Consider the following 19,403-nt stretch of genomic DNA (forward strand, 5'->3'; position numbering starts at 1 on the left):
AACGCAGAGACTTTGAGGAAAGAACATGGTTAGAGAGGAGTGGCAAGAAACTCAGTGTCCCTCGAGTGCAGTGAGCAAACAAGAGGCTGGTTGGGGATGCAGAGCCAGGGTCGGGAACTAGGGGTCAGATCACATAGGGCCTTTTCAGTCTCCCAAATTTTAGATTTTATTGTGATTAAAAGGTGAAAGATATTGTAGTTAGACCTTGCACTTAGAGAGATAGCAGTAGAAATGGTGGAAGGTGATTAGATTTGGGATATTTTTAAAGGTAGTACCCAGAATTTTCTGATGGATTGGATGTGAGATGTGAAAGAAAGGGAAGAAAATAAGGATAACTCCACAGTTTTTGGATTGAGTCAAAATATCAACCATTGGTAACTTTTACTCAGTTGGAGAGTACTAAGGAAGAACAGATTGAAAATTTAAGTTTGAAATGCCTATTAAGGATCTCAGATATTTGGCATTAGATACTAAATTACAGTACAAAGGGTTTATAGTAGTTACACTCTCACCAGCTTTATGTGATCTATTTAGGTGAATCCCAGATAGATCCCAGCAGGAGACAGCATGTCACACTCTATGGTGTTGAGATTCATTGACAATCAGTGCACTAAGGGAACCTGCTATTTAAAAAGAATACTTAGTTATTTTGTGTGAAAAGTCAATTAACTTGTGAAGTAAATTGTAAGTTAGGTTTACTAAGTTTATGTTTTTATACCTTAAGTTTTTTTTAATTGAGTCTTACCTGTTTTTGGGTTGTTTTTAATTCCAGATGCTGGATCTGGAGTGGAAGAAGTGGAATTAAGCTGGGAAGACTATCTAGAAGAGACAGGATCCACAGCAGTTCCCTACGGGTCTTTTAAACATGTGAGCGGTGACTATATTGCTTGACTTACTATATTTCTTTTCTTTGACTCACTGCACCATCAGTAGAGAGTTTAGAGTTATTCTGAGGTAGAATACTTGAGAGAATTTGAGTGCTTTTTCTTTTTCCCCCCTGTTGCCACTTTTATTAAGAAAACTTGACATATTCTAAAACCCTTTTGGTTTTGTGTATTTTTTGCCACTCGATGCCAACCTGTCTTTTTTGACCAGTCATGAATATTCCTTTATTTTTGTCAAAGAAAACCCCAAAAACCTCTTCAGTTGAAGAAAATGATTTATAGTCTGGTACAGGCAGACCTTGGAGCTGTTGCGGGTTCAGTTCTAGACCACCACAGTAAGGCAAGTGTTGCAATAAAGTGCAAGTCACACAAATTTTTTGGTTTCCCAGTACATATAAAAGTATGTTTAAACTATACTATAGTCTGTTAAGTGTGCAATAGCATTATGTCTAAAAAAAACTACATACCTTAATTTTAAAATACATTATTGCTTAAGAGTGCTAGTCATCATCTGAGCCTTTAGTGAGTAGTCATTGTGCTGGTGGAGGGTGTTACCTAAATGTTGATGCTGCTGACTGGTCAGGGTGGTGGTGGCTGAAGGGTTGGGGTGGCCGTGGCAGTTTCTTGAAAAAAGACAACAGTGAAGTTTGCCCCATGGATTGACTCTTCCTTTTACGAATGATTCGTCTGTAGGTGCAATGCTATTTGATAGCATTTTACCCATAGTAGAAGTTCTTTCAAAATTGGAGTCAATTCTCAAGCCCTGCCACTGCTTTATCAACTAAGTTTATGTAATATTCTAAATCCTTTGTTGTCATTTCAACAATCTTCACAGCATCTTCACCAGGAGTAGATTCCATCTCAAGAAAGCTCATCCATGAGAAGAAACTCCTGGGACTTCCCTGGTGGTCCAGTGGTTAGGATTCCACAGTGCCAATGCAGGGGGAATGGGTTCGATCCCTGGTTGGGGAACTAAGATCCCACATGCTATACGACGTGGCCAAAAGATTTAAAAAAAAAAAAGAGGAAGAAGAAGAAGAAACTCCTCGTTTGTTCAGGTTTTATCATGAGATTGCACCAATTCAGCCACATTTTCAGGCATCACTTCTAGTTTTCTTGCTGTTCCACCCCATTGGCAGTTACTTTCTCCACTGAAGTCCTGAACCCCTCAAAGTCATCCGTGAGGGTTGGAATCAGCTTCTTCCAAACACCAGTTAATGTTCATTTTGACCTCTTCCCATGGTTCACAAATGTAATTAAAGGCATCTAGAATGATGAATCCTTTCCAGGAGGCTTTCAATTGTTAGATTCATCAGAGGAATCACTATAGCAGCTACGGCTTCATGAAATGTATTTTTTAAGTAGTCAGACTTGAAAGTTGAAATGACTTCTTGATCCATAGGCTGCAGAATGGATGTTGTGTTTGCAGGCGTGAAAACGTTATTAATCTTGTACATTTCCATCAGGACTCTTGGGTAACCAGATGCATTGTCAGTGAGCAGTACTATTTTGAAAGGAATCTTTTTCTGAGCAGTAGGTCTCAACAGTGGGCTTAAAATATGCAGTAAACCATGTTGAAAACAGATGTGCGGTCATCCAGGCTTTGTTTTCCCATTTATAGAGCACAGGCAGGTTAGATTTAGTATAATTCTTAAAGGCCCTAGGAGTTTTTCATGGTAAATGAGCGCTGACTTCAGCTTAAGCTCACCATCTGCATTGGCCCCTAACAAGAGAGTCAGCTTGTCCTTTGAAGCTTTGAAGCCAGGCTTTGACTTCTCTGGCTATGGAAGTCCTAGATGGCATTTTCTTCCATCTTCTTCCAAGATAAGGCTGTTTCATCTACACTGAAAATCTGTTATTTAGTGTAGCTACCTCCATCCATTATCTTAGCTAGATCTTCTGGATAACTTGCTGCAGCTTCTACATCAGCACTCGCTGCTCCACCTTGCACTTTTATGTTATAGAAATGTCCTTTTTCCTTCAACCTCATGAACCAGCCTCTGCTAGCTTCACACTTTTCTTCTGCAGCTTCCTCTCTGAGCCTTAATAAAATTGAAGAGAGTTAGGGCTTTGCTCTGGATTAGGACTTGGCCTAACCATAAACCTGAATCAGTATATGGTGAAGGGCTGCCAAATATAGTAAAAATCAAGCATGGATATAGGAAGATGTTGAGAAGGGATGGCTATGACTAGCAGATCATGGGCAAAACTGGTAGAACTCAGAACTCTAGAGCAATGGTAATGTATGTCCAGGCCACCGGCAAGAGTTTTACATAACCAAGTTTGGCACGAAGGAAGGAGGGAAGACAGGGCTGAAGAAGGAATTAGAGATAAACCACATTTGCAAAGAGGAAGAGTGTAAGATAGTGAAAAAGCCTTCCTCATGGTGCATGTCTGGTGGAGAGAAGAACCCCCACTGTGGGAAAGGCACTAAGCTTTACCTGGGTCTTCAAGAACAAAAGCATCAAACTGATTGGGGAAGGGATGAAGGTAGGAGAGGGGTAAGAATACATGCTGGAGCATCAGAAGTCCCCTACAGTTGGGGGAAGGTTAGGATCACTGAGAAGTTTCCACCCCCAAGACCAAGGGACACAGAATCTCACAAGACTGAGGCTGAATCTCAGAGAATGCTTGTCCCCCACTACCAAGTTAGAAAATTGTGGGTAGTAGAGGTCTCTTTGTGGGGGAGAGGCAAGAGTGTGGAGAGAGAGAGAGAGTCACAAAGAGAAGTGTAGTTACAACAGGTGTAGTCACAAAGAGAAGATCTAAATGTGAGGGTGGAGCAGCTAATGTTGAGGGAAAAAAACGTATAGCAAATGAGCCTACAGCATAAATACCAGACAGTGCTAGTGGAATCTGAAGCCTATGGTACACTGTGAATAACTGTTAGCAACAATAAAACCCAAACCCAGCTCTACTCCTAACTAGATTGACTTAACCTTCTCTCTTGAACTTAAGACCTAAGAAGAAACATGCTCATTTCCGGGAGTAAATACTATGTGTCTCAGTCTTGACTGTTCTACCCAGGATGTCTAGCTTTCAACGAAAAATCATGAGAGACACAGAAGGAAGAGAAAAACAGCAAAGTGTCAAGAGGCAAAGCATTCAATAGAACCAGACTTGTATGACCCAGATGTTTAAACTGTCAGAGAATTTTAAATAACTGTGATTAATACGTTAGAGGCTCTAGCAGAATAGGTGGACAACATGCATGAACAGAAGAGGAATTTCAGCAGAGATGGAAACTATTAGAAAGAATCTAATAGAAATGAAAAACATGGTAACAGATGAGTGCCTTTGACAGGCTCATCAGTTGACTTGACATAGATGAGGAAGAAATCAGTATACTTGAAGGTAAGTCAGTAGAAATCGCCCAGACTGAAATATAAAGAGAAAAAAGTGGGGAAAAAACAGACTAGAACACCCAACAGCTGTGGACAGTAATCAAAAAAAAGAGTGTAATTTGTGTGTAATTGGAATCTCAGAAGGAGAAAAGAGCAGAGGTGAGGAAGAGATGTTTGAAGGGATAACGGCAGACAATTTTCCAAAGGAAAACAAAGATACTACACCACAGATCAGAGAAGCTCACGCAATGCAAAACAGGATAATTAATAACAATAAAATGCATCCAGACACATCATATTCAGACTGCTGAAATCCAAAGGGAAAGAGAAAATCTTGAAGGCAGCCAGAGGAAAAAAAGACACATTACATAGAGAGGAACAAATATAAGAATCATAGTGAAATTTTTTGGGGAAACTATCCAAACCAGAGCACAGTGGAGTAAGATCTTTAAAGCGTTGAAAGAAATGAACCTATCAACCCAGAATTCTTCCCTCAGCAGAAATTTTTTCGAGAAGTGGAGGAGAAATATAGACCTTTTCAGGAAAACAAAAATTAAGAGGTTTCATTATCTACAAAAAAGTATTAGGAAGTTCTTAAGGCAGAAGGAATTTGAAATTAAGACAGAAACTTAGATCTACAGAAAGAAACAAAGAACAATAGAAATGGCATAGATGTAGCTAGATATAAAGTTCATTGTTTTCCTTATTTTTAGTGTCTCTAAAAGATACCAGTTTGAAACAAACAAAAAAATGGTAGCAGTATATTGTGTGTTTATAGCATATGTAACTATAGTAGCACAAAGGATGAGAGGGAGGATTTGGGAGTATATGGTTGTAAGATCTTTGTGCAGCACATGAAGTGGTATGGTATTATTTGTAAGTAGACTGCAATTAATTAAAAGATGCATATTGAAAATACTTCAGTGTTAAAGGTTTTTAAAAAATTAACTTCTTCCTCAGTGTTGTACAACCACTAACATTCTCCATTTCCAGAACTTTTTCATCATCTCCAACAGAAACCCTGTATTCAGGGTTTCTCCCCTGGGTGGCCCCTCCCACTCTCCTCCCCCAGCCCTTAGTAACCTCTATTATACTTTCTGTCTCTGTGAATTTGCCTATTGCACATAAGTGAAATCATACAATATTTGTCCTTTTATGTTAGCTTATTTCACTTAGCACATCATTATACTTTTAGAAACTTTTTTAGTGGTTGCCCTTGTTTTTGCAATATACATTTACAACTAACCCAAGTTCTCTTTCAAGTAACACTATACCATTTCATGGATAGTGCCAGTCGCTAATATCAGAGTATTCCCAATTACTCCCTCCCAGGCCTTATAACATTGTTATCATTCGTTTCACTTACGCATAAGCTATAATCACCAAATAATTTGTTGCTGTTATTAGTTTGAACAGTTATCTGTTAGATATATTAAGAATAAGAAAAATTAGATTTTATCTACGTTGATTCTTTTATATGTTTATTATATATTTATTCATTTATTCTATTGCTCTTCCTTTATGTAGATCTAGTTTCTGACATATATCATTTTCCTTCTTTCTGAGGAATGAATGAATGAAGTTTCCCAGCCACGCTGTGTGGCTTGCGGGATCTTAGTTCCCTGACCAGGGATTGAACCTGGGCCCTCGGCAGTGAAAGCGTGGAGTCCTAACCACTGGACTGCCAGGGAATTCTCTGAAGAATTTATTTTAATATTTCTTGCAAGAAATATTACTGGCAACAAAGTTCCTCAATTTTTGTTTGAGAAAAGTCTTTTATTTTGCTGAGTGCAGAATTCTAAGTTGGTGTCTTTTTTCTTTACGTAATTTAAATATTTCACTCCACTATTTTCTTACTTGAGTGTTTTCTTAAGAGGAGTCTGATGTAATTTTTATCCTTGCTTCTCTATAGGTAAGGTATTTTTTTCTCCTCTGTCGTCTTTCAAGAGTTTTTGCTTTGTCTTTGTTTTTCTGCAGTTTGAGTATCTTATGCCTAGGTATAGATTTTTTTGTGTTATTTATACTGCTTGGTATTCTCTGGGCTTCTTGGATCTGTGGTTTGGTATCATTAATTTGGGGAAATTCTCAATCATTATTGCTTCAAATATTTCTTCTATTCTTTCTCTCTTTTCCTTCCAATATTTATAGTACACTTATGTCACACTTTTTATAATTGTCCCGCAGTTCTTTGGTATTCTTTTCCAACTTTCTCATTCTTTTTTCTCTTTGCTTTTCAGTTTTGAAAGTTTCTATTGACATTTTTTCTAGCTCACAGATTCTTTCCCTGGCTGACACCAGTCTTGTGGTTGAGCCCATCAAGGAATTCTTCGTTTTTGTTAGAGTGTTTTTGGTGTCTGTCATTTCGTTTTGATTTTTCCTCGGAGTTTCTCTCTTCTTGCATCATCCATCTGTCTACTCTTTTCATTTAGAGCCCTTATCATTATTAATCAGTTGTTTTAAATTCCTGGTGTGTTACATCTCTGCCATATCTCAGCCTGGTTCTAATGTCTGCTCTGTTTCTTCAAACTGTGTTTTTTGTCTTTTAGTAGCTCTGTAAGTTTTTGTTGAAAGCTGGACATAATATACTGAGTAAAAGGAATAGAAATAAATAGGTCTTTAGTGTTTTATATTTACCTGGATAGAAGTTAGGTTGATTTTACCGTTTGTTGTAGCTATAGGTGTCAGAGGCTAAAATTTACTTTGGTGTCATTTATTTTGTCTCCTCTGTTTTACAGCAGCCCTCTTGAGTGGTGGTAAGGTGTGAGGAGAGCAAAAGCATTCTCTAGCCCTGTGAACTGGTCTCAGTGTTTTAGTGAACCTGAGTTGTGCATATCCTTTCCCCTATTTTGGAGGCTAGAGGGGGCTGGAGTTGCGTATTTTCCTTACCTTAGATCAGGAAAACTCTGGTAAAGGTTTTGGTAAAACTAGTTGATTAGGACCTAGTAAAATCGTTTTTCTTGAGGGTTAGTCTTGTTAAGAGCAGAATGCTTTGGATGTATTTCACAATGCTACTTTATTCTTCCCTCTGCCAGAAGTACTAGGAGATTTTTCTCTGATCTTTATTGTGAAAACCTGATAGGACTCCTGCGGGGGGGGGGGGGCGGTAAACTCAGAGAAGTCTGTGGGCCGCCCTGAGACTGGGCCCCCATGGAGTTTTTACCTCTCAATCTTGTCCATACTGATCCTCTAGCAATTCATTAATTACAGTTTGAGGTTTCCTACCCTGGTTTTAGTCCTGCAGAGGTTTCTGCTCTGTCTAGTATGTTGTAATTCTCTGTATCTGTCTGTCTGTCTCCAATTTTGAGCACAGCAGTTTTGCCCTATGACCTCAGTTCTCTGCTGGATCTAAGAAGAGTTGTTGATTTTTAGTTTGTTGAGGTTTTTTTTCTTCTTAGGACAGGAGTTCCAACATCCAAAAATCCTTACATGTCAAATTGAAACCCAGAAGTCCTGTATTGCTTTTCTGTTCTCTGTTTTATTTATCACTACTCTAATCTTTATTATTTCCTTCCTTATGCTAGCTTTGGGTTTAATTTGCTCTTCTTTTTCTAGTTTCTTCAGAAGTAAAGTTAGGGTGTTGATTGAGATCTTCCTTCTTTTTTAGTGTAGTCACATACAGCTACACATTTCCTGCTTAATGCTGCTTTTGCTGCCTCATAAATTTTGATGTATTTTTGTTATAATTTGTCTCAAGGTATTTTCTGATTTCCCTTGTAATTTCTTCTTTGATCTATTGGCTATTTAAGAGAGTGTTTCATATCCACGTATTTGTGAATTTTCTAGTTTTCCTTCTGTTATTGAGTTCCAGTTTTATTTCATGGTGATTAGAAAAGATACTTTGTATGATTTGGTTTTTGGCCTAAAATTATGGTCTGTCCTGGAGAATGTTCCATGTACATTTGAGAGGAATGTGTATTGTTGTTGAGTGGAGTGTTCTCTATATGTCTGTTAGTTCTAGTTGGTTTATACTCTTGTTCAAGTCTTCTGTTTCCTTTCTGTCTGATCATTCTATCCCATATTGATTGTAGGGTACCAATTTGTTTAGAGATCAGCACAACCTTGATACCAAATCTAATAATATTTCAGGAAAGGAAAATTACAGAGACATGTCACTCATGACGACTAATGCATAAATAGCATAAAAAATAATACCAAACTAAATGTAGCTATATTTAAAAAGGATAGTACGTTAATAAGTCGATTTTTTCCAGGAATACAAGATGGCCTAAGTGGCTTATTAACATTTGAAAATCAATGAGCATAATTCACCATAGTAGTAGAGTAAAGGAGAAAAATCACATTATCATCTCAATATATAAAGGAAATTATTGATAAAATTCCACATCCACTTATGATAAAACTCTTAGCAAACTACAGATGGGAATTTCCTTAATTTGATGAAGTGTATCTATAAAAAAATCTACAGCAAACTTTATTAATGGTAATATGATACATCTTTCTTTTTAATATGGAACAAGACAAAAATCATGCTGGTTAACATGATTTCTGTTTGATATTGTTTCGGAGGATCTAGCCAATATAATGTAAGAAAAACAATTAAAATGTATAAGAATTAGGAAGGAAGGGAAAAAGTCATTGTTTGCAGATGAATAAAATAATTTACAGCTATATTATTAGAATTAAGGAGTAATTTTAGCAAGATTTTTAGATACAAGGTCGATATAAAAAGCCTTTTATTTCTATATACTAGCCACAAACAGAAATGGAAACTGAAAGATGTGATTTACAATAACATAAAAAATATCAAATAGCTAGGAATAAAATGTAAGAAATATTTGCAAAGAAACTTCAAATATTTATATAAGTTAAAATGAAGGAATATACCTGTTCATCTATTGCAAGACTCACTATTGTAAAGATGTCAGTTCTCCCCAAATAGATCTGTAGATTGACTGCAACCCAAGTCAAACAGCAAAAAAAAATTTAAGTAGAAATTGACAAACGGATTCCAACATGTAAAACCTGACCCCTACCTAATACCACACACAGAGATTAACTCAAGGTGGATATTAGTTCTCAATATAAAAGGCTTCTAGAAAATAATATAGTAGTATATCTTATGACCTCTACGGATAGGGAAAAGTTTGTTTAAAAATATAGAAAAACCATTAACTTTTTAAAGGAAAAATATTGATGAATCAGAGTATATTAAAATTAATAACTTCTGTTTATCAAACAACACCATCAAGAAAGTGATATTTGTAATACAAGTAATTGACAAACTGTATCCAGAATATTGACTCAATTAAAAATTGGCAAGAAATGTAGGCATTCCCCGGAAGAAGAAATCTAAATGGCTAATAAATAAAAAGGTTCTCAACTCTATTAATAATCAGAAAATGCAAATTAAAATTACAGTGAGATAATATAATACGTGTTTCAAAATGGTTAAAATGAAAAAGGTAGAAAATACAGTAATGTTGGTGAGAATGTTAAGGCAGAAGGATTTCTTGTATACTACTGGCAGAGTCCCTTGGTATAGCCATTTTGGAAAATATTTGTCTTTTTATTATAGGAATCCATGTAGGTATGCATCAAATGACATACAAAACTATTCATATAATTATGAGAATATTATCAGTAGTCTTCCAAAACTGTGACCTACCCAGAGTGCCTATTATGAGGAGCATTAGAATGGATAAATTATGGCATATTTGTATAATGGAATACTATACAGGAAGGGGAAGACATAAAGTACTGTTACATGCAACAGCACAAATGAATCTCATAAGCAATGTTGGACAAGAGAAGCGCCACACAGAAAAACATTCATACTGCATAATTTTGCTAACATAGTCCTGTAACACAGGCAGTGTTAAACTGTAGTGTTGTAATTCAGGATAGTGATTACCTTTCAGGAGTACAGCAGGTTAGTGATTAGAATGGGGAGGAATTTTACACAGAATGCGGACTTTCCCTCTCTGGCCTCTCCTTTCCAGGAGCCCCCTCATTTTCTAGTGGTTATCATGGCCACATTGCGCTTAGTTGTCATGTCTCCATCGTCTCCTCCAGCATGGGACAGTTCCTCATTCTCTCTCTGTCTTTCATGGCCTGGATACTTTTGAAGCGCATATCATATACCAGTTACTTTGTAGAATGTTTCTCAATTTGCGTTTGGGTTTTCTCATGATTAGCTTGAGTTTATGCATTTGGCAAGAATGTCATAGAAATGTTGATGTGCTTTTCTGGTATGATATCAAGGGTATATGATATTGATGTTTTAGGACTGGTGATGTTAACTTTGATCCGGTAGTTAAGGTGGCGTCTGCCAGATTTCTTCACCATCATGTTACTGTTTTCCCTTTTGCGACTAAGAAGAATTTTGTGGAGAGAACCTTTGAGATTATGCAGATATCATAGTCGTCATAGTCATTTTGGCATCCACACTTCTGATTTCAGATCAACACCACAAGATTCATTCTGGTTTTACCTTCTTTGTAAAATTTTATTCTATTTTATTATTATTATTATTTTTGGCTGTGCCGTACGGCATGCAGGATCTTAGTTCCTTCACGAGGGATTGAACCCATGCCCCCTGCAGTGGAAGCGTGGAATCTTAACCACTGGACTGCCAGGGAAGTCCCATTCCCCTCTTCTTATTTTTACTTCTTTCTCCCACAGTGAGAAACCTGGCTCTCATTATCCATAATATATTTATTTAATTTTAGTATACACATACAGGAATTCCAGAATTGCAGACCCCTAACTTTGTGACCATATAATTTATCATCTAAATTAGGACACTCTTGAGAGAGATAAGAGGCATTATTATTATTCAAGAATAACGGGTGTAAACACAGACTGTTTTAGGGAAACTGGGAAATATGGCTCCTTTTGTATGGTACATATTATACTAATTTATTATCAGGATAACTTATTTTTGTCCTTTACCTTTTCTAGCTTCATAAATTTTCTTTTGAATGATCGAGAAATCACTCTTGAAAACTTAATGTGTTGAAGGTTGTTAAAATGGTGAACATTCAGTGATTTGTATACTTAATAGAAAGCATATTCTATAATCATAATAGAGTGCTTTGGTGGAATATTGAGTTCTCTTAAAGCTCCTTCAGAGTCAGATGGAACAGAGCAGCATTGCTAGTCCCTGTCTTGTTTGGATCACTCCTGTGAGTTAGAATTGGAATTTCTCAGGTTTCTCTTGAGAAGATTTTATTGCATTTAGTGCTTCAGAATTGTAAGTCTTAAAGAATGTTGGCCAAAGAAGTATTCATTTGAGATGTTTTTCTGGTGGTTAATAACATTTCCCTGTTCAGGTGGACACACGTTTGCAGAATGGATTTGCTCCTGGGATGAAACTGGAGGTGGTTGTGAAAACCGATCCTGAAACCTACTGGGTTGCCACCATCATTACCACCTGTGAGCAGTTGCTCCTCCTCCGCTACGATGGCTACGGGGAGGACCGGAGAGCAGACTTCTGGTGTGACATCAGGAAGGCTGACCTCTACCCCATTGGGTGGTGTGAGCAGAATAAGAAGACCCTCGAAGCCCCGGAAGGTAATGCGATACTTCGTATCAAGGCGTGATGTGGTATTGCTGTAGGAAAATTTGGGCTGTCCACAGTCTTAAGGTTTTCAGTTTCCCAAGCACATAGGTCTACCTAACTTCTTTGGGTTAGCATTTTGAATGACAGTATTTATAAGGAATAATTTACATTTCCCTTTAAAAAAAATTATATTCTGTGCTCACTAAGCTTCAGGCTTTTATGACATTCATAGGAAGCATCTGTCGCTTATAATCGTGTAGGTCTGTGAGGCTCTCTTAAGTTTGAGACTTGTAGGTCTGGTTGTCTTTGAGTACGCTGGGCCAGATTGATTCTCTTTCTGATTTTATCGTCCTCCCTCTTATGACCTACAAGCAATCTAGGACCTGTGGACCCTTAGAATAAACCAGCTGAAGCTCGCTTTCAGGAAAGAGCCCTACTGGGAGTAGAATCCAAATTAAGTAGGACAGAGACAATAGGACAAAAGAAAGAGAAGGGGCATATAAATGTGCAGAAAGGAAAGACAGACTTAAGAAAATTCCAGACCTTATATGCTTTACTTTAAACTTCTTATTTTTTTTATAATTTCAGATTTACAGAAATACTTCAGATTTGCAAAAATATTATAGAAAATTCTTGGGAACTTACTGCCAACTTTCCCCAAATGTTGGCATTTTACCACATTTACTTTGTCCTCTCTCTCTCTCTCTCTCTCACTCTCTCTCTCTCTCTCTCTCTCTCTCTCTTTCTCTCTCTCTCTCTCTCTCTCTCTCTCTCTCTCTCTCACACACACACACACATACACACACACAGGCTTTTTTAATGAACCATGAGAGTCAGTTGTACATGTGATTTCCTTTTACCCTTTACTTCTAAAAACAAGGACATTCATGAACACAATAAAATAAAATCAGGAAATTAACTTTGATACAATAATGTTATTTAATCTATAGACCTTGTTCAGTTTTTATCAGTAATGTTTTTATAGTAAAATGTTTCTACAGTAAAAGAAAATCCTGGATCATGTGTTAACATTCATTTGTCGTGTCTCCTAAGATTCCTTTAATCTGGGACAGTTCCTCATGCTTTCTTTGACTTTCATGACTTTGACATCTTTGAAAGGTACAGGCCAATTTTCCCAGGAACGTTCATTATGTCCTGGGTTGAGTACTGTTCATTATTCCTCATGTCTTTTCCTCGTCCAGGATTCAGTGCATTTAGCTGTCATATCTTTTTAGTTTCCTTAACCTTTCTTTGTCCTTCTTGGCGTTGACGTTTTTGAAGAGTACAGGCCGGCTATTTTTTAGAATGTCTCACAATTTGGGTTTGTCTGATGTTTACTTCGATTAAGATTGTGCACTTTTTTTTTTTTTTTTTGCGGTACGCGGGCCTCTCACTGTTGTGGCCTCTCCCGTTGCGGAGCATGGCTCCGGAGGCACAGGCTCAGCAGCCATGGCTCACGGGCCCAGCCGCTCCGCGGCATGTGGGATCTTCCCGGACCGGGGCACGAACCCGTGTCCCCTGCATCGGCAGGCAGACTCTCAACCACAAGGGAAGCCCAATTGTGCACTTTTGGTAGGAGAAATGCAGAAGTGATGCTGTGTCCTTCTGGTGCATCATATCAGGAGACACATGCTATTGGTTTGTCCTGTAACTAACTTGTGATATTAACTTTCATCACTTGATTAAATTGGTATATGCCAAGTTTTTCCACTGTAAAATTGCTTTTACTGTTTTTACTTAGTAAGTATCTTGTGGGAAGATACCTTGAGATTATGTAACTATCTCATTACTCTTCAAACTTCACCCACTATTTTTGGCATCCATTGATAATTTTTATCTGAAACAGTTATTACTCTAATGATTACCAAACGGCATTTTCTAATTCCTTCGTCATTTCATAATTGGCTTTCTACTATAGAAAGAGCTTTCTCTTTTCTACCATTTACACACAGGTATTTATGTATGCATGTGTGTATTTATGTATCTATGTCAGTATAGACTTATGAGTATTATTTTATTCAGTGGATTATAATCCTTACTATCATTATTTATTTTGATGCTCAGACTGTCCTAGATTTGGCCAGTGGACACCCCTTCAAGCTGGCAAATGTGTCCTTTGCTATGTTCCCATTATTCTTTGAGTAGTTTCTTGTTCAGGAAACTTTTCCCTGCCTCAGCCCTGAAATCAGCCATTTCTCCAGGGAGCCCTAGGTTTTTTTGTTTTGTTTCATTTTGTTTTTTGAAGGATGGTATTTAGAAATGTAGAGTCCTGGGTTATCGGTGGGCTTCTAGCTTGCCCTTAACATTCTGTGAAAAAACAATGTAAGAGGAAGCTCTAGAGGCATGAAGCTACCTGGCCCACTATCACATCTTAAGAGTATAGGAAAATTCACCTCATTTAAACATGAACAAGAGAAAATGATTTCAGTTGAGTCTCATACAAGGTCAAGTTAGGATAATTTAAAAAAGAGGAAAAAAGGGTAGAATAAAATCCTTCCAGAGCAGGCTTCCCTGGTGGTGCAGTGGTTGAGAGTCCGCCTGCCGATGCAGGGGACACGGGTTCATGTCCCGGTCCAGGAAGATCCCACACGCCGCAGAGCGGCTAGGCCTGTGAGCCATGGCCGCTGAGCCTGCGCGTCTGGAGCCTGTGCTCCGCAACGGGAGAGGCCACAGCAGTGAGAGGTCTGCGTACTGCAAAAATTAATTAATTAATTAATTAATTAATGTTTTTAAAAGTAAAAAAAAACAAATGAAGAAACATTAGCTTGAGAATTGTTAGTGAAACACTAAATGTATATATGACTGTAGAACTTCAAGCTAAATGATTGTTGTAAGACAGTATAGTATATTAAGGCTACATGCTCTGACAACATAAATACAGTATAACTATAAAAAATATGCGACCACAGTGGGGCGAGCAAGTGAATACAGTGGTATAAGCTTACTCATCCCTCCTCCCCTTTTAAAACAGGTTTATTGCCTAGTAATTTAACTAGTAATTTAATTAGTAATTTAACTAATTGCCTTTTAAGTGTTAACTGGGAGTAAAAGGCTATTACCTGAAATGAGATGCTGAAAGAGAGGAGAAGAAAGACATTATAGCTAACTTTAGTATTGTTTATTAAAAAAAAAAAAGAAAATAGAAAATAGTCCGAAAATAGAGAGGACTAAAATTGTTATATAAAGATATTAGTAGGGGCTTCCGGGGTGGCGCAGTGGTTGAGAGTCCGCCTGCCGATGCAGGGGACACGGGTTCGTGCCCCGGTCCGGGAAGATCCCACATGCCGCGGAGCGGCTGGGCCCGTGAGCCATGGCCGGTGAGCCTGCGCGTCCAGAGCCTGTGCTCCACAACAGGAGAGGCCACAACAAGGAGAGGCCCGCGTACCACAAAAAAAAAGTAACCAGAAGAAATAAAAACACAAACCTTTCTAAATGCCAAAAGATAGATTTTAAAAAGAAAAAGTATATATTTAAATAAAATAGATCACATAATGAAAGACTGTACACATACACAAGCAATTTATGTAATACTTAACAATATGACAGAATTGAGGTCGTATCTTTTGGTAATATAAATAAATGTTAATGGGCTTACTCTTCTATTAAAAGTAAACAATTCAGGTTGGCTCACAAAATAAAACCCACTTCTGTGCTATTACAGGAGACATACCTAAATGGAGATATTCTGAAAGAATAAACATAAAAGGATGGACAAAGATACATAGACAAATGCAAATAGAAAAGAAAGCAGGAGTCTCAGTCTTGATATCTGACAAAGGTGGAATTCAGATCAGAAAGCACTGTAAGAAACAAAGAAGGGTACTTTATTATTATTTTTTAATTGAAGTATAGTTGATTTACAATGTTACATTGGTGTCAGGTGTACAGCAGAGTGATAATCTCTTGGTTCATCCATGTTGCTGCAAATGGCATTATTTCATTCTTTTTATGGCTAAGTAATATTCCTGTGTGTGTGTGTGTGTGTGTGTGTGTGTGTGTGTGTGTGTGTGTGTATCAATATATATTACCTTTCCAAAGAAGAGTACTTCATAATAAAAGGTGCAATCGGTCATTAAAAAAAGAAACAGGGTGGGTCCATGTACATATATCCAAGGAATGGTCTCCAGATATCTTGTTATATGAATAAAGAAAAATATGTATTGAATGAGGGAGGAGGAAGATGTATGAATGCGTGTGTATGTGTAAGTTAACTTCGTTTTTTAAAACTAAAGGAATCTTTTTTTTAAATTGAACTATAGTTGATTAACAATAAGGAATACACCATTTTAAAAAGTTGCCTGTGGGTAAAGAAGGGAATAGGATGAAGGGGACAAGGTTAAAAGGTGGATTTTCTGAATGTACCTTATTTTGTAGATTTGAATTTTGAACCATGTAAATATTTTATATAACTTATAAAGCAAAATTAAATTTAAAAAAGCAATTTGTGGGGCTTGCCTGGTGGCACAGTGGTTGAGAGTCCGCCTGCCGATGCAGGGGACACAGGTTCGTGCCCCAGTCCAGGAAGATCCCACACACCACGGAGCTGCTGGGCCGTGAGCCATGGCCGCTGAACCTGCGCGTCCAGAGCCTGTGCTCTGCAACGGGAGAGGCCACAACAGTGAGAGGCCCGCGTACCACAAAAAAAAAAAAAAATGCAGAAGCAAGTAAAGAAACCTGTGTATGGAGCTTGTGAAGTAACTACCCAGAGAACAACTATTTCAGTGACTTTCAAATACAGTAATTTAAATATATGTCCCTAGTAAGGCTATGCCAAAAGGAACCAAAAAAATTGCCGAAGTAGCAACAACAACTCAAGCTGTTTTTAGTAATCGTATTGTTGGTGGTAGAGTTGATGTTATTTTGAAATCATTATTTGTGTATTGTGGGATAAAGCTGGACTGGGGCAGGAAATGTATAAGAGGAGCATGGAACATCTTTTTATACCAAAAGTGAAAAAGAGATCAATAACTATTTACTACGGTTAAGTCAAAGGACTCAGGAGCCAACCTGAAGAGACCCCCTCTTCTTAAAGATGAGACACTTTGAGCATCAATAGGACAGTAGCTGCAGTGGCCTGAAACATATACGTGATTTAATCTGTAACTTCATGGTGAATCTTTTAAACAAAACCCTCACTGGTCGCTTTGGGATGATGCTGGAGAACCAAATGATAATTTTGAAGGCTGGTAAATATAGAGAGAGAATAAAGAGAATCAAGCATATATCCTGCCTTCTTTGTGTGATCAAATAGTAGAAGAAGAGAAATTTTTCTTTATAGAAATATTTTGGTTAGTAAATGAAGAAGGGGTGATAGAATATCACCATTTTTAGCCCCTAATGAATCAGTATATCTATGTAGTGACCATTAAAAGCTGCTAACATCACAGAAGGAGAGACAACTAGAATGAATGTGCCTCTTGATGGAAAGATACAACTCCACTTATGAAGTAATCTTACCCCCCACCCCAGAGAGTCAAATCTGAATTTGATCAGGCCTCTAGATCTAAATACTGATTTATAGAAAATGAAAAGGACAGTAGAGCAACTGGTTACCACAAGGAGGCAACCAGTAAAACCAGACTCTGAAAAACTCTATATAGGACAAAATGTTGAGTCTTAACAAATATGCTGCAAGAAGAAGAGGGAGTGTGGGGTATATGTACACATTAAAAGAGATTTAGTTGATATATTAACCATTTGCAATGTATGGCTCTCATTTGTATCATGATTTGACCAAACAAATTGAAAAAATCATTTTTGAGACATTTTGGAAAGTTGAACATGGACTAGGTATTTGATATGAAGGAATTATTGTAATTTTTAAAGGTGTGATGTTATTGTGGTTATACAAAAAGTTATTTTCTTTTAGAAATTTATACTGAGATTATATTACATGAAATTACATGATATCAGGAATTGGTTTCTGAATAATCCATGGTTGGGTCGCAGGGGGAGGGGGGAGTATGTGAGGATGTAGATCAGGGTTGACAAAGTAGCTGTAAAGGACCAGATAGTAAAATATTTTAGGCTTTTCAGGCCCTGTGGTGTCTGTCACAGCTGCTCAACTCTACCTTTGTAATGTGAAAACAGTACTTAAAAAATGATGTTGGCTGTGTTCCAATAAACTTTATTTACAGTAAAGACAACAGGCCAGATTTAGCCCACATTTTGTCATTTGCTAACAGCTCCTGGTCTAGATATAAAGATTGACCATGAAGTGACAGTTTTTGAAGCTGGGGATTCATTATACTGTTTTCTCTATTTTTCTATATATTTGAAAATTTCCATAATAAAAAATAAAGTAGTTCATTTTTGGGTCAAATTATACTAACAGGGAGTTGGGCCTATTCTCTTTTTTCTGGATACAACTCTTATTAAACTAACCAGGAAGTAGCTCTGTCTAGAGGAGGATTATTTTTAAGCTGTCAAAGAAGCAATATTTTGGGCTGTTAAATATTAAAATGACACATGCACCTCTAAACCATTTTCACTCGTTTAGTTTCTCTGTATTCTGCTTAGTTTAATTTCTGTGTGTTTTGTGGCTGACAGTATGATTCCTTCATCTAGGCATCAGAGATAAAGTGTCTGATCTGGATGAGTTTCTGCGGCAGACCCTGATGGGAGCATGTAGTCCTCCTGTTCCGCTGCTAGAGGGCGTGAGTATTATTGCTTCCAGAATCGGTGTGGAAAACCCTTCCAATCTTCCGGTCCAAGGAATCTTAAAATGGCATGCTCATTTACCACTCCAAGACAGATCAGCATTATTAGTACAGACATAGGCATAGGTATTGGGGGGTGTAAACTTACCTTCAGAGGTTGCAAACTGGTGGCTTGCTCAGTGCGTAAAAGGTTTTTGAATTAGTTGCAAACACATGAAAATCTAGTTTTCCAGATTCTTTCACTCAGTTGGAAAATGTGGCCATTTTGAGCTCTCACTTGGAACTGAGCAAGGGCTGACTCTACTTCAGCATGGACGTTTGTAATTCCCACACCAGGTGACTTGAGACCCCTTTTCTTTTGCTCGGAAGACACTGGACCACCACCTACCTGCTTTCAGCAGTTCTTTTAAATTAGTATAGCTTTTGAGCTTGTTGGTGAAAATAGATTTCTTGTTTTTGTGAAATAAATTTATTGATTATGACGTTTCTAAGTTATATTTTGTCACTATCTGTCGTACCAGCAACATTCTTTGTATCATACGTGAAATGCAGTTTATGGAGGTTCCAATTTCTTTACATCCTTGCCAACACCCGTTATTCTCTTTTTGGTTGTAGCTATCCTAGTGGGTGTGAAGTAATATCTCACTTCGATTTGCATTTCCCTAATGACTAATGATACTGAGCATATTTCTATGTGCTTTTTTGGAGAAATATCTGCCCATTTTTAAATTGGGTTATTTATCTTTTTATTATTGGGTTGTAAGAGTTCCTTATAAATTCTGATTACAAGTCTAGATCAAGATATATGATTTTTAAATATTTTCTCCAATTCTGTAGATTGTCTTTTCACTTTCTTGATGGTATTGTTTGTAGAACAAAAGTTTTTTATTTAGATGTCATCCAATTTATCTATCTTTTTCTTCTGTTGCTTGTACTTTTGGAGTCTTATCTAAGAAGGCTTCGCTTAACCCAAGGTCATATAGATTTACTCCTA

General features: G+C 37.4%; 1 protein-coding gene across 2 annotated transcripts in view; it reads left to right on the forward strand.

Moving 5' to 3' along the window:
- The window catches only part of SFMBT1 (Scm like with four mbt domains 1), a 127,200-nt gene that overhangs the window by 79,473 nt on the left and 28,324 nt on the right, over positions 1 to 19,403 (forward strand). The window contains exons 3-5 of one of the 2 annotated variants that reach the window (XM_082849126.1): positions 773 to 867; positions 11,521 to 11,761; positions 18,318 to 18,406. In XM_082849126.1, the coding sequence (XP_082705252.1) occupies positions 773 to 867; positions 11,521 to 11,761; positions 18,318 to 18,406 (425 nt within the window). Of the gene's footprint in view, positions 1 to 772; positions 868 to 11,520; positions 11,762 to 15,454; positions 15,553 to 18,317; positions 18,407 to 19,403 lie in introns of those variants that run through there. The other variant, XM_082849127.1, reaches the window with a different exon arrangement.

The sequence above is a fragment of the Leucopleurus acutus genome (assembly GCF_964270905.1).
Source record: "Leucopleurus acutus genome assembly, chromosome: 10".
Lineage (NCBI taxonomy): Eukaryota > Metazoa > Chordata > Mammalia > Artiodactyla > Delphinidae > Leucopleurus > Leucopleurus acutus.